We start from the raw sequence: 15,559 nt of genomic DNA, 5'->3' as shown, positions 1-15,559 counted from the left end.
CTTAGTATTGTTTTGATCTATTTGACGTTCCCCCCTGAGCCACTAGAATTTGATATACAGTTAAGACTGTTTGTAGTAGTTTCTGCTCATGCAACAATCCCCACCACCATCCCACCATCCACCATTCCACATTCACACCCATCCACTGATCCATTCCACACACACCCATCCCTCCATGCACGCACCATCCCACTGCTCATTCTCCACACCCATTCCATCCCCTTCACACACCCATCCTTCCCACCACCCCACTAACACCCACACTTTTCACGGTTTTCATAATGTAACATCGAAATTTACTTTCAAAACACAATCAATTTGTTTAGTGAAATTTGAGTGACTTTCCTAATCGTGTTATTGGACTGTAATTAAACGAACGTTCTTTAAAACCATATTTTATTTTGCTGCAAAAGCTATGGTGGACTTAAGCTTTACAAACTCCTTAGTGTAGTCACAATAAGTTTTGTGTATTCTTGTTGGGGAAAATGATTTTCTATCATCCTTCCAGGACTTTCTCATAGGTTCAGATTGAAGCCCTGTCATTTTGATTTATGTAGGCACAGACAAAGATGGTAAAAACACTTATGACGCTAATTTGATGTTTGTTTTTACAGATTTAAGCGACCACGAGTCTCGTTTAAAGCGGTTTTTAACACTTGTGGATACTTTACCGAAACCAAACCAAGATACTTTAGAACGATTGGTAGTTCATTTAGCAAGGTAACCATTTAATATAGAAGTTATTATACTTGAGAACGATTGGTAGTTCATTTGGTAAGGTGACCACTTAATATAGAAATTATTACACTCAAGAACGATTGGTAGTTCATTTAGCAAGGTGACCATTGAATATAGAAATTATTACACTTTAGAACGATTGATAGTTCATTCAGCAAGGTAATCATTTAATATAGAAATTATTACACTTTAGAACGATTGATAGTTCCTTTAGCAAGGTAATCATTTAATATAGAAATTATTACACTTGAGAACGATTGGTAGTTCATTTAGCAAGGTAACCATTTAATATAGAAATTATTACACTTGAGAACGATTGATAGTTCATTTGACAGATTGCTGTAGAGAACAGACGTGTATTGTGCAGTATACATTAGTGACGTGCGATCGGGGTCATTACAGTACTATATAGTAAATCAGTGTACATTTGAAAACAACTGCATGCAGCAAAACTAGATACTCAACAGCACACAATGATGATACTTCCATAATTTCGTAGCAGCACGATTCAAATGATACATTTAACTTAAACGACAACTTTTTTATAATTTTTTATTGCAAACATGTTTCGGCAAACTTATGCCATCTTCAGTGCGGTTTAATGAATGAAATATTCACATAGAACCGCACTGAAGATGGCATAAGTTTGCCGAAACATGTTTGCAATAAAAAATTTAAAAAAGTTGTCGTTTACGTTAAATGTATCAACATAGTGACGACTTATGAAAATAAGTATAGCACAAGAAAGTACGTTATAAAAGGAAAGCTTGCATTCGCGGTAAGTACAGTAGAACAGAGTGGTGTAGAGAACAAGAGCGTGTAGTAAAGGTAAACACTGTACAACGTAGATTGGTAATAGACAGTAGAGGTGAGTTTAATACAACTGAGTACACCAGAGAGCAACAGCTCGAGGGTAGAAATCGATACAGTAGAACAGAGAGGTGTAGAGAACAAGAGCGTGTAGTAAAGGTAAACACTGTACAACGTAGATTGGTAATAGACAGTAGAGGTGAGTTTAATACAACTGAGTACACCAGAGAGCAACAGCTCGAGGGTAGAAATCGATACAGTAGAACAGAGAGGTGTAGAGAACAAGAGCGTGTAGTAATGACAAGCATGTACAACGTAGAATGTTACTTATTAACAGTGGTGAGTACAGTACATCAGAGTACATTACAGACCTATGTAGTTTGCTTTTATGGTCAGTACAGTCAGTGTCGGATTAAACCTTTCTCAGGCCCCTGCTATATTCTCTGGTTGGGCCCCTTTAAACTGTCCGCTTTCTCTCATTCCCCTGCAATTGATTAGTTTTCCCACACTGAACAAAGGAGGGACTTCACGAATAAAACAAACTGCTATTAAACTTGACAGAACAATTTAGTTAAAGTATGATTTAAATAGGTTTCTTGCGTGCTTTCTTTGCAGCAAAATCGTCAATAAGCTCTTCAAAATCAAGTGCACTTAAAATTTCATGCCCGATGCTCATAAGCGATAGTTTGCTGACTCGGTCCAAGGCCATTGTGCTCCTCAACTCGTTTTTTATGCGGTTTAATTTAGAGAAATATCTCTTTCCGCTGCAATTTGAAACCATCATACAGAGGTATATCCGAAGTGTGATGTTCACATTCGGAAATGTTTGTATCCAGTCATTTTCATTTAATAATAAAAATATACGAAGCTCATTTATATCCGTTTACGCGCAACAATGACTAACTGTTGACTAATTTGTCGCTGCAATTTAACAACTATTGATCTGCTGTGTACACGAACTTTGAAATTTAAAAAATTTAGGATAAAAAATTCATTGTTTCAATACGTCCATAGATCTTAACATAATATATCTTAACATGATAAAAACTTAGCCAAATTTATTCTAAATTTCCTGCAAGCGCTTAGTTAAAATGTAGCAATACTATGAAATATTAAAAAATTATTTGACTTCAACGGGCCCCCCTGGATCCCGAAAATCTTCGGGTTCCTGGCTGTAGCCCAGTCAGTCCCCCCCCCACAATCCGCCACTGAGTACAGGAAAGCAGAGTGTTGTAGACAACGGTACTTACTGTAGAGAACAGTTTTCCTTGACCAAGTAGCGAATCTAAACCATTGAACTAAATACATCTGGAACGCTACCTTTAATGGAAAAACCTAATATATTTTTGAAGCCAACTCTTACACCCAGACACGCGAGATTACACCCAGACATTCGTTTGTAGTTCAATCAAATTTTCACTTCGCGAGAGAATATCGAAACACTACTAACGCGTGTCTGGGTGTAAGATTTGGCTTCAATTATCTGCTTCAGGTAGCGTTCCATGTATTTCAGTTCAATGATCTAAACTTACTCCTGCAAGCTTATATCCATCAAGAATATTTGTCATAGATATTTGCTCATTGAAAAAAGTAAATTTTCTTTGAGAGGAGGTTCACATTATTCATCACCATTTTTTTCTTTTTTTAAGTATTGCTAAGTACGAAAGCTCTAATCTGATGTCGCCCAGTGGATTGTCCGTGATTTGGGCGCCATGTTTGATGCGCCCGCGAGAAGGAGGCAGCGCTCTAGATGGTTTATACGATATTAGAAAGCAGTCTCTGTAAGTTCTGATTGTCAACCATCATGCATTGCGCGTAGTTGAAGCACGAAATTAACTGGGAAGAGTATTTGCGATTTAATCCTTTGATATCGTTGCTATCCTTGTTGAATTATTCAGTTTAACTAATTGTTTTCACAATAAGGCATACTTATTGTATTTGTGGAAATTCAATTACTAGGTTTTCAAAATCTCGTAAAGAGCATATCTAAGCTGCCAGAGATTGCGTGTAAGAAACAGTAAATAAGCACAGAAATAAGCAGCGAAGTTGATTAATTTATAATATATAATTATAATATTATAATAATTATAAAATCATGACGTTTGTGATTTTATTTCTACGTGTAATTTTTGTGTTATTAATAGAAAAATTAAAAATTTCTCGATTTTAGGATTGTGGAAACGTTAATTATTGGACAAATGTCGAAGATAGACGCGACTTTCGCGGACATTACAAAAATCGATCAATCTTTGAAAAATATCACATCCAAACTGAAACGCCTTGGGAGCGATAAGGTAGACGTTTGTGTTTGCATTGATTTTTTTTTTGTATTCTGGAAGATCTCATTTTATTTTTTGTTCAGTTTGTGAAATATTTAGCCGTGTTGGTTTGATTGCAAATGATTGGAAATAATGTCGCACTTTTCTATTGCAGATTTATGACTGTCTTGTTTATACTGTACCTAAGTACATCACAACAACGTGATGTTATTATCTATGATATTAAGATATGAAGGAAACTAGAACTGTTTTGTGTTTTGAAAAATCATCATAGTCCACAGTTAGTCTTGTAGTTCAGTTGGTAGAACATTGAAGACAATGATAATCTTACTATACCTGAGTACATCACAAAAACGTGATGTTATTATCTATGATATTAAAATATGAAGGAAACTAGAACTGTGTTTTGAATTATCATCATAGTCTACATTAGTCTTGTAGTTCAGTTGGTAGAACATTGAAGATAAAGATGATTTCGTTACCACATGATTTTAGTTGCCCGGTGCTTGCTTAACATTTTATCTAGACGACAAAATTTATAATTTTAATCGTAAATATGTGTCTATCATATGGTAGTTTTATACACGACTTAGCACGAAAATATAGTCTAGCTCAATTTTTCATGGAACTTCAACTTTTATAGGGCAATGAAGAGGAAGCTGCCGCTGGCGAAGAGCAACAGAAAAAGAGCCTTACAGATCAGATTGAAAAACTTGAAAACCAGAAGTAAGACTGATTAAAATATTGAGTCACTTGTTCCGTTCGGTTTTATAATAATTATTGTATTTGCTCTCCATTTTACTCTTGTGAGTTGTTTTGTTTTGTAATTTTCTATATTCTCTTTATTATTTTTGTCTGTGCTCTACTTTAAGTGTAAGATTATGTTTTTTACACTGTCCATTACACAACGTTATTATTCAATTGTAAATCCCACATCTTCACATTCTTCCTCCATTTTGGTGTGTTATGTGTATATTATGGTACTTAAAATGCTGTTTCAAAAAGTATTTATACTTATTCTATTCTTCACTGTACCGTACTCTGCTATACTATATACTCTACTCCAGTGCTGTAGAAGTGGGGGAGGGGCGCTTGGGGGAGGAGCCCCCCTTCTACGTTTGAAATGGGTAATTTTAAAAGGGCACTATTGACAAAAACGTCAAGAGAGCCCCCCATCTGATAAATTTAGTTCTACAGCACTGCTCTACTCCACTTTACTACATTGTACTCATCACTCTACACTACGCTACACTCCATTATACTACATTGTACTCATCATTCTATACTATACTCCATTATAGAACATTGTACTCATCATTCTATACTATACTCCACTATACTACATTGTACTCATCACTCTACACTACACTCCATTATACTACATTGTACTCATCATTCTATACTATACTCCATTATACTACATTGTACTCATCATTCCATTACATCATTCCACTCCACTACATTCCATTCCATTCCACTACATTGTATTCATCACTCCACATTGTACATCATTCTACTACTATACTACATTCATCATTCTATACTATACTCCATTATACTATATGGTACTCATCATTCTACACTCTAATTCACTATACTACATTGTACTCATCATTCTGCACTATATTCCATTATACAACATTGTACTCATCATTCTGCACTATACTCCATTACACTACATTTTACTCATCATTCTATACTATACTCCACTATACTACATTGTACTCATCATTCCATACTTCATTATTTCAGAGCATTGCTCAAGGCCAATCTGTCCACGTTGACGCCCCATTCCAGTCTAGTATTTGAAGAGGATAACACGACGGATAGCGAGAATGGTACTTCCGATGAAATCGACGGCGAAAAGAAAGACACAGAAGAGATTTCTCTTTCCGAAGTTTTTCTTGAATCAGGTTAGTTATAAATAATGACCAATGACTCGCAAGGTGAGAAACGGATTCGCATAGTGTCTTAAGTAAGAATGGTTTATTAACAAAAAATGTGTCGCGTCACAGCAATTACGTCACGTCACGTACGTCACAACACCTGCATTCTTCAGTCGGGAATGGTCGCTAGCATCTAAACGGCCGTCTTGTTAACTGTCGGGGATAGTCGTTATCATTGCAAGCCCGTGATCGTTGACGGCAGAGGATTCTGAGAATTCTTTTTAAAAACAGTCCTTCTCAGGACTATACCAACCTGAACGATCTACATTTACAAACATGTAACGATACTCCCGGGTTGAAACCATTTACTTTAAACAGTATAACCTTATTCAAGTCATAATATCTATTTCCTAAGTGTGCCGAATTTAGTTTGCTGAAAAAGTTGCTTGTAAATTGCATGAAAAAACTTACGGCAAATTGTCCAATTTTCTAGCTCGCCTACTTACGATTATGCATGTTTCGAATTTTTTGTTATGGACGAGAAACTTTTTTATGAATGCTAGATTCTCGAATCTCACCTGAAAAATCAATTAAGTCTACCCACATGTACGCGTTACGTACCTACTTTTTGTATCAGAAAGCAGTCATGGATTTGCCAAGTCTGTATTGTTTACCCCCGTCATATTCTTTATTAAGTTGCTATTTTACGTTTCAGTATTTCATTCCACCGGATTATTTACCCCCCGTCGTTCTTTTCCAGGTACATCGGAACAGGTGTCAAGTCCCCCGGTTGGCGACAAGAAAGAGACCACGAAGAGACGGGCCAGCAGTCTAACAAAGCGTTACATGAATTCTGACTCAGAGGACTCGCCTGATTCCGTCACGTGAGTCGGTTCAGCCAATGAAGAAAGGGCATGCAGGCGCCCTCACAAGTCGGTTGAAGCAGGCTCTTTGAAACTTGTGCTGGTATAGTGCACTGCGCATGCCTGTGGTGTGAACTGGTGCGAATGTCGTCTCCGTTTATACTTCAAGAAATGAGGGAATTTTTCGACATTTCTTCTGAAAAACCGCTCAAATCCTGGAAATTTTTCATGCACAAATTCACGTAACGGTTTGAACTCACGAATCTTTCTTTGTACGGCGGAATAAAAACGAAATGAAACATTGTAATTTCGAGTTGATTTCCTAATTGAAGTGGAGATAATTTGATAATTTAGTCGTTTTTAATAATTGGCCATCAAATCATCACTCTTTGTTGCCGAACATTTTTGAAATTTTCACTTTGAAGCTACAATTGTGATACATCAGTGTGTACAATAAGGACAGTACCATGCTCTGATTGATAATATAAATTTCTTTCGTGTACGATATGATGAAATAAATAAGGATATATGTATATGTTAGTAGACATATACGTATTGACATAAATTGTAAGATAATGAAACTTAGCTTGTGCGTAATTTTGGCGTGCAATCAATTATTTGATCAATAAAGAAAACAAAATGTTACTTAATTTTTGCTCAATTTCGACTCTCAAGAAAATTGCTTCATCTGTATGGTGGACTGAAGATACTTTACGTAAATCATAACTTTATTCTTCATTGAAGATAGAGAAAGTTTCTTCATCTGTATGGTGGACTGAAGATACTTTACGTAAATCATAACTTTATTCTTCATTAAAGATAGAGAAAGTTTCTTCGCCTGTATGGTGGACTAAAGATACTTTACGTAAATCATAACTTTATTCTTCATTGAAGATAGAGAAAGTTTCTTCATCTGTATGGTGGACTGAAGATACTTTATGTAAATCATAACTTTATTCTTCATTAAAGATAGAGAAAGTTTCTTCGCCTGTATAGTGGACTAAAGATACTTTACGTAAATCATAACTTTATTCTTCATTGAAGATAGAGAAAGTTTCTTCATCTGTATGGTGGACTGAAGATACTTTACGTAAATCATAACTTTATTCTTCATTGAAGATAGAGAAAGTTTCTTCATCTGTATAGTGGACTGAAGATACTTTACGTAAATCATAACTTTATTCTTCATTGAAGATAGAGAAAGTTTCTTCGCCTGTATGGTGGACTAAAGATACTTTACGTAAATCATAACTTTATTCTTCATTGAAGATAGAGAAAGTTTTTTCGCCTGTATAGTAGACTGAAGATACTTTACGTAAATCATAACTTTATTCTTCATTGTAGATAGAGAAAGTTTCTTCACCTTTATGGTGGACTAAAGATACTTTACGTAAATCATAACTTTATTCTTCATTGAAGATACAGAAAGTTTTTTCACCTGTATAGTAGACTGAAGATACTTTACGTAAATCATAACTTTATTCTTCATTGAAGATAGAGAAAGTTTCTTCATCTGTATGGTGGACTGAAGATACTTTACGTAAATCATAACTTTATTCTTCATTGAAGATAGAGAAAGTTTCTTCACCTGTATGGTGGACTGAAGATACTTTACGTAAATCATAACTTTATTCTTCATTGAAGATAGAGAAAGTTTCTTCGCATGTATAGTGGACTAAAGATACTTTACGTAAATCAAACTTTATTCTTCATTAAAAATGAAAAATATCTAAACTTTATTCACGATTTATATACAAATACAATAGATTTGTTTGCAATAACGTTTGTGATATAATTTGAAAATGAAATTTAACATCTTTCTACACACATAGCTATCCCCATCCCACCTCCAACACACAAAGCAGCAACACCTTTCTTTTTGTCCGTCCTTATTAACGTATGAATCAATGTTACTAGAATCCTGCATCCCGATGCACCAAGGGGATGGCCCAACGCTATAGCTCCACCATGAACGTTCACCTGTAACAAAATGTACATTCTAATAATTGGGTTTTTTATTAATTTTTATATGCGATGTAATCGGAATTTCGTAGCGCATGACTCCTTAATACTGCAACACCACCGGGTGGAGGTGTAAAGGCTGTTCTACACTGACACACGTTCTCTATTGTTCATTCATCATTATCTACACTGACACACCTTACCTTATTTCTTATATATTTTAGTTAGCGTAAAGACTGTTGTTCTTTGTTGTTCATTCATCATTACCTACACTGACACACGTTATCTTATTTGTTATATATTTTATGTAGTGTAAAGACTATTCTCATTCTCTGTTGTTCATTCACCATTACCTACACTGATATATTTCATTCTGATTCTGGATGCGGACAGTGATGGACTTTTATTGTCAAAATTGGAATACATTACTTTTTTATGGTCAAGTCCAAGATCTTTAACTACAGCACACGATTGTGAAGCAAATGCTTCGTTCAATTCAAAGAAATCAACATCATTTAAACTCCAAGCAGCTTTGGAAACCTGAGAAAATGTTGAGTTAAAATAAGCATCGTGATAAGGAGTCGAGTTAAACATATCAGATCACTCATGATGAAGCACTAGACTCAATTATCTAAAGGCTCAAGTTTCAACATCACAACACTCCTGATGAAGACACTTATGGACTAAACAGAAAGGCCTCAAATAGTAGACTGGACTTATCAATGGGCATACATAAATGGGCACACATAAATGGGCACACATAAATGGGCATACATAAATGGGCATACATAAATGGGCATACATAAATGGGCATACATAAATGGGCATACATAAATGGGCATACATAAATGGGCACACAAATGGGCATACATAAATGGGAATACATAAATGGGCATACATAAATGGGCACAAATAAATGGGCACATAAATGGGCATACATAAATGGGCATACATAAATGGGCACACATAAATGGGGACACATAAATGGCACACATAAATGGGCACACATAATGGGCATATAAATGGGCATACATAAATGGGCATACATAAATGGGCATACATAAATGGGGACACATAAATGGGCACATAAATGGGCATACATAAATGGGCATATAAATGGGCATACATAACGGGGACACATAAATAGGCACATAAATGGGCACACATAATGGGCATACTTAAATGGGCACACATAAATGGGCATACATAAATGGGCATACATAAATGGGCATACATAAATGGGCACACATAAATGGGCACACATAAATGGGCATACTTAAATGGGCATACATAAATGGGGACACATAAATGGGCACACATAAATGGGCACACATAATGGGCATACTTAAATGGGCATACTTAAATGGGCACACATAAATGGGCACACATAAATGGGCATACATAAATGGGCATACATAAATGGGCACACATAAATGGGCACATAAATGGGCATACTTAAATGGGCATACATAAATGGGGACACATAAATGGGCACACATAAATGGGCATACTTAAATGGGCATACTTAAATGGGCATACTTAAATGGGCACACATAAATGGGCACACATAAATGGGCATACATAAATGGGCATACATAAATGGGAATACATAAATAGGCATACCGCTGCTTTAATTGCTGGAATTGGACCAGTTCCCATCACAGAAGGATCTACTCCTGCTTGTGCCCATGAAACAATTCTCACCAGAGGGCTGACACCATGCCTCATGGCTTCTTGAATGGACATCACCATGACAACAGCTGCACCATCATTTATACCAGATGCATTGCCTGCAGTCACTGTACCCAAGCCATCCTTAACAAATGCAGGTTTGAGACGACCCAGTGCTTCCATATTGGTGTCGGGTTTTGGATATTCATCCTTATTGACCACAGTTGTACCTGTCAAACATGTGATATTGTTATATTTGATAATTGACCATAGGTTTGAATAATAAAATATTTCTACAGTACAGTATTATGTATTACCTTTACTCTGTACAATATTCATTTAGGGATGAATCCAGGGCAATTTGTAAAGGAGGGGCAGGATGCCTCTTTGTGAATGTCAACATACCAAATCAGATTTTTTTAAACTCTACAACTTCTAACTATTAGAGATTTTTTAGCCAGCCCACAAGTTTGTAGGTGTCACATACTTAAATATTTAATGGTAAAAGTTATTGTAAACTTCTAAAGAACTGAATGATGCAAATGATCTGAAATTTACGCAGCAAATTTGCGGCCTGGCTATGCCAATGACATGTGCTCAATTAAACACAAAACATAACTGATTTTTCTTAATTCCTGCGTATTATAATACTTTTTAGGTATAGGACACCCTCCTTAGTCTACCCAAGACAAGGAGAGGCACATATGCCTCCGCCCACCCAGTAAATCCATCTCTGGTTTTAGCAATATGGAATTTTTAAGTACCTTTTCTTGTGGTTATGTTAATTGGCACAGTTTCACTTTCAAAAATATTTTCCTTCAATGATTTGGCAGCTTTCTCTTGTGAATGAGCAGAAAATTTGTCTTGCTGTTCCCTGGAGATTTCCCATTGTTTTGCAACATTCTCGGCTACAGATGGTCATTGATAAAACATCATTAATCTTTTCTGCAGAGTTCAAAAGTTGTCCTGATATATCCCTATAATTCACACTGTTTTCCCAATATATACCTGTAATGCCCATGTGATAGTTGTTAAATGCATCTGTCAGGCCATCACTCAACATTGTGTCTTTCAGTGCTGCATCACCAAACTTGATCCCAGGCCTCATATCGATACAATGAGGAGCCTAAAGATTATTGAATAATTAGTAACTTAGTCCATTCAGGTACATGAAATGTTTCATGAATCAACACTAGCAATCAGTGGCATAACAAGCCCATACACATGTTTTTCCCAGGATACGTAAGCCTCAGAACTTTATCAAATACTCATGGTTCATATCCATTGGCTTATGGGCCAACATTTTTTTGGGGGGGCAATTGGAACATTTTCAACCTTAAATGATCCAATTTTTTCAACTTTCCAGCAAATCACACCGAACTGGCTTTGTTTGCCCAACTTTTTGAGGGCTCCCATCCCCTGCCTCCCCACCTAGTCTGCCCACGTCCATTTCTGCGGGAATCCATTGTTTTCACAGAAAAATGAATATAGCACAACTGAATAATCAAGCAGGCCAGGCCACTGATTCAACTTTGCTTTCAATTCCAACAAAACAACTTTCTGTAACACATGCACAAAAATGATCTAACTCCGTAAAGAGCTATAAAATTCACAAAAGAGATTTAAAAAAATTTTTGGAGGGCTACATAAAAAGGTTAATCATTTGAAACATAAGCCTGTACAAACAGTAGAACAAAAAGTAAAGCTAGATTTACTGATTTAATATGAAAATAAAGTAAGATTAAATTTCCTTTGGAAGGGGAACAACTTCCAATAGAAGTCCATACCACCTGCCTAATCATTTATGAATTCACTATGTCTTAAGCTGCATTACCTGACTCATGTTTTCTTGACCTCCAGCCATCACTATGATTGAGTCTCCTGTTGCAATTGCTTGTTTAGCCATTGCTACAGCCCTTAATCCTGACCCGCAAACCATGTTCACTGTGCTAGCTGGAACCGACGTTGGCAATCCACCTCCAATTGCAGCTTGGCGGGCAGTGTTTTGGCCCTGACCTAACAAGAGAAAAAAATGAGCACTTGAAGATTAGTATGTGCTAAATAAATCTAGATGTTTGTATATACTCAGTTCAGGGGTTTTATTTTTGAGAAAGAAACTCAGTCTACTTCAATGTTAGCCTGTCAGCAAGCATCATTACCTGCAGTTAAAACTTGACCCAAAATTACTTCGCTTATTTCATCGCTTTTAACAGATTTCACTTCCTCTAGAATGTTTTTTATTACTGCTGCAGCTAAATCGTGCGCCTTTACCGAACTTAACGCTCCGCGAAATGAGCCAATTGCAGTTCTTTTCGCACTAACGATAACAATGTCGTTATCTTTGTATCCCATGATTTGTGTTCGATCTCCTTTTGGATGTGAGAAAAGTAGAAGAGCTTCCTTTGAATTTTTTTATTACCTGGTCTGTGGAAAGAGAAACTTGAAGAGTCTATACTACAGAGTAGTACAAGGCTGTACAAGGCACCGCACGATTAAATAAAACTCGTATCAGGTTAGAATGTGAAAATACAGACCTTTCTTGAACGCTAATGTACATATTTACAAAAAAAACCCATGAAATTATAAACGTACAAGTTTATGATCTTTGTGTACCTGTCTGTTGTGCAATATTATGCTAAATTGTTACATGTACAATTAATGTAAATTAAGGGCTTTATGTGCAACAAATACTCATTTATAGTGTTTTTGATTAGATGCGAACGTGGAAAAGACAAGACCAATACGGCAGTAAGATTTCCTCACAGACGATTCAACCAGAGCCCTCTATATTCTATATTCTATAGAGGGCTCTGGATTCAACGCTGTCATGATTCGGAATTTCGGATGAAGTTTTTCCAATTCGAGTGGTCGAGACAATTTGAGGCAATGACGTATTGGTGACGTTTGCAACGGACGGTTGGTTATTGGCTTATTTCAAAATGTTTACGCAAATTCACAATTCGACTTCACATCTAGAACGTTTCTGACATTTTCCGGGCAATAAAAAAACTTAATAGTTTGTGAATATAGGTCCCAATCGCAAATCGCTTTTGTCCTTTCGCGTAAAGCTCGTGTTTTACAAACAATAGTTATACTCAACAGTCAACACGTTAGTTGTAACGGTTTTTCAAAGTCGCAATTAAAGTTTTTGCGCCAATTTGACTTGTTACCAATCTCCTGGTCATTCATCAATGCACATGGCCGAAATAGAAGAAGTTTACTTATAAACATGTGAAAGATCTTATATATCTTCTCTCAGTTTTTCGGTGATTATACTGTATCATATCCATAGAAATTGATATCTTACTCATATTTTGTCGAGATGAAGTATATTTTGGTGACTGGGGGTGTTATAAGTGGACTTGGAAAGGGAGTGATTGCCAGTAGTCTTGGCGCACTATTGAAATCTTGTGGCTTGAGTGTGACCTCCATAAAGATCGATCCATATTTGAACATAGATGCGGGAACCTTTTCTCCTTACGAGCATGGTAAGAAAATACTTTAAAAGTAAAGAAAGCTTTCTCCATTTCTTGCTGATGAAAGCTCAAATGGCGAAAACGATTTCAAAGCAATTTATTTGAATTTATGATTGTCACGATTCATTTATCTGCCCTGAACTTTTTTAAATATTTATGAAATGAACAGCAAGGCAGGTAATCACAGATTAAATAGTTTGAATCGTGTTGTATAAGAAATAGCTTATGTTTGTATTGTATTTTTGAAAAGTTAACGAAGTAAACATTGATATGGTGGGCTGAGGGGCTCTAGGTCTAGCCGTCTCGATGCTAAATTCAATGAACTGTGACCAACATAATACCGCCACTAAAATAAAACATGAGATGGAAACGAAGAAACACCATGAAGTATTGAATAATGGCAGCCAAGACAGAGTCTTTAGTGCTTTTTTTCATTAGTGACTGGTTCTTGCTTAGGGAAAGGTTGATTGGGCAGGTTGGGAATTTACAGAAGTTGAAAGGCTTCATACAAAACACAAAATTCAGGTTTGTTTGTTCTGGATATTAAGAAACCATGTTACCCCTGGAAACTTTGTTAACTGTGCACCCTATATTCGAAATTGGGTCACATAAAGGCATAGTTCTCTCAAAATTTTCATCACTAACTTTGCAGTCTGTCCACTAAGGAACATTGTCAGTGCTCTGTAAATTCTGATCATTTGCATTTTTAATTTCATTAGAAACCTACAGTATGTTCTCCATTTAGTTCCCAGGCTCATTTTGCCCCCCCCCCCCAGTAGTTTTCACCCATTTAAAAGGTAACAAAATTATGATTTAATCATCCCCCACTCTCATTAAATTAAATAAATTACTTGAAAGTCAATTTTATAATGAAATTATAACAAGTACAAATGCTCATTAAACATAAATTGATATAAGGTCTTATTCATTTGAAATTTACTTATGTAATAATCAAAAGAGTCTCTTGCTTTGTGTCAAAATTTTTTTGACAAAATCATAGTCATGTGTTAGGCTGTTCTTTTCTCAAATTGCACTTATGCATTAAAAAACCATCTTAAAAAGAGCAAATACCATGATGAATAGTTAAAATATTAACATGATAGTTCTTAAAAAGAACTGTTTTAAAACCAGAACATTAAACCAGCAGTTCTAAAAGAACTGTTTTTAAAGCTAAAAGACACTATGCATTTCGGCCGACTACTCATCAGTTGTCAAAGTCTGCTAAATGAGAGCTTCAAAATCATGCAATATTTATGATGTTAATAAAGAGTTATCGTCATCTCTAAATTGAGAAATTTTGTGTCAAATGGAGATATGTAAATTAAACACATAATCCTCTGCTGACAAAAGGATTACATGTTGAATTTATCTCTGTTTTAAGAACTTTTTTCCTTACATCATAAATATTGCATGATTTTGAAGCTCTCATTTAGCGGACGTTGACACCTGATGAGTATTCTGCCAAAATGCATAGTGTCTTTTAGCTTTAAAAGCAGTTCTTTTAGAATTTTCGGGTTAGTGTTCTCGTTTTAAACTGTTCTTTTAAGAACTATCATGTTATTATTCTAACTGTTCACCATGGTATTAGCTCTTTTAAAGATGATTTTTTAATTGTCACCTTGACAAAATTTTTATTTCACTAATGCACTTTATTGGTAATTTGATATTTTCACATGTAGAAATTAGTAGTGAACCGTGTGTTTTTTGAGTTAGTATGCGCTGGCACTTTTTGATGAAATCTCATTCAACCCCAGTGTCCTTTTACCCCCTCTCAATAATCCCCAACTTGAAAGGCAGCAAAATAAAATAACTCCTTGGGGGGCTAAGTAGCCTTATTCTCCCATGTGGTGTGTGACATACTCATTTACGTTGTC

General features: G+C 35.8%; 3 protein-coding genes across 7 annotated transcripts in view; 2 read left to right on the top strand and 1 right to left on the bottom strand.

Moving 5' to 3' along the window:
- LOC124443082 (unconventional myosin-IXa-like) overlaps positions 1–7,226 on the top strand; it is a 40,700-nt gene extending 33,474 nt beyond the window's left edge. For all 5 annotated transcript variants that reach the window (XM_046993608.1, XM_046993610.1, XM_046993607.1 and 2 more), the window contains 6 exons: positions 615–720; positions 3,198–3,329; positions 3,719–3,842; positions 4,471–4,553; positions 5,580–5,740; positions 6,474–7,226. In XM_046993608.1, the coding sequence (XP_046849564.1) occupies positions 615–720; positions 3,198–3,329; positions 3,719–3,842; positions 4,471–4,553; positions 5,580–5,740; positions 6,474–6,601 (734 nt within the window). In that variant the 3' untranslated portion in view covers positions 6,602–7,226. The remainder of the gene's footprint in view (positions 1–614; positions 721–3,197; positions 3,330–3,718; positions 3,843–4,470; positions 4,554–5,579; positions 5,741–6,473) is intronic.
- Positions 7,227–8,288: 1,062 nt separating this feature from the next.
- LOC124443083 (acetyl-CoA acetyltransferase, cytosolic-like) lies at positions 8,289–12,942 on the bottom strand. The gene is made up of 8 exons (XM_046993612.1): positions 12,744–12,942; positions 12,369–12,633; positions 12,044–12,225; positions 11,218–11,335; positions 10,974–11,117; positions 10,162–10,439; positions 8,968–9,078; positions 8,289–8,556 (listed from the first exon to the last, which is right to left on the bottom strand). The coding sequence occupies exons 2-8, from the start codon at positions 12,559–12,561 to the stop codon at positions 8,386–8,388; spliced, it is 1,197 nt and encodes a 398-aa protein (XP_046849568.1). The 5' UTR covers positions 12,562–12,633; positions 12,744–12,942; the 3' UTR covers positions 8,289–8,385.
- A 297-nt stretch (positions 12,943–13,239) lies between these two features.
- Positions 13,240–15,559, top strand: part of LOC124441230 (CTP synthase 1-like) — a 32,562-nt gene continuing 30,242 nt past the window's right edge. Inside the window, exon 1 of the mRNA XM_046991668.1 lies at positions 13,240–13,697. Within this exon, the coding sequence (XP_046847624.1) occupies positions 13,532–13,697 (166 nt within the window). The 5' untranslated portion in view covers positions 13,240–13,531. The remainder of the gene's footprint in view (positions 13,698–15,559) is intronic.

This window comes from Xenia sp. Carnegie-2017, unplaced genomic scaffold (genome assembly GCF_021976095.1).
Source record: "Xenia sp. Carnegie-2017 unplaced genomic scaffold, XeniaSp_v1 HiC_scaffold_20, whole genome shotgun sequence".
Taxonomy (NCBI): domain Eukaryota; kingdom Metazoa; phylum Cnidaria; class Anthozoa; order Malacalcyonacea; family Xeniidae; genus Xenia; species Xenia sp. Carnegie-2017.
The sequence above is the reverse complement of the archived record's forward strand: the minus strand, read 5'-3'. Positions and strand labels throughout refer to the sequence as shown.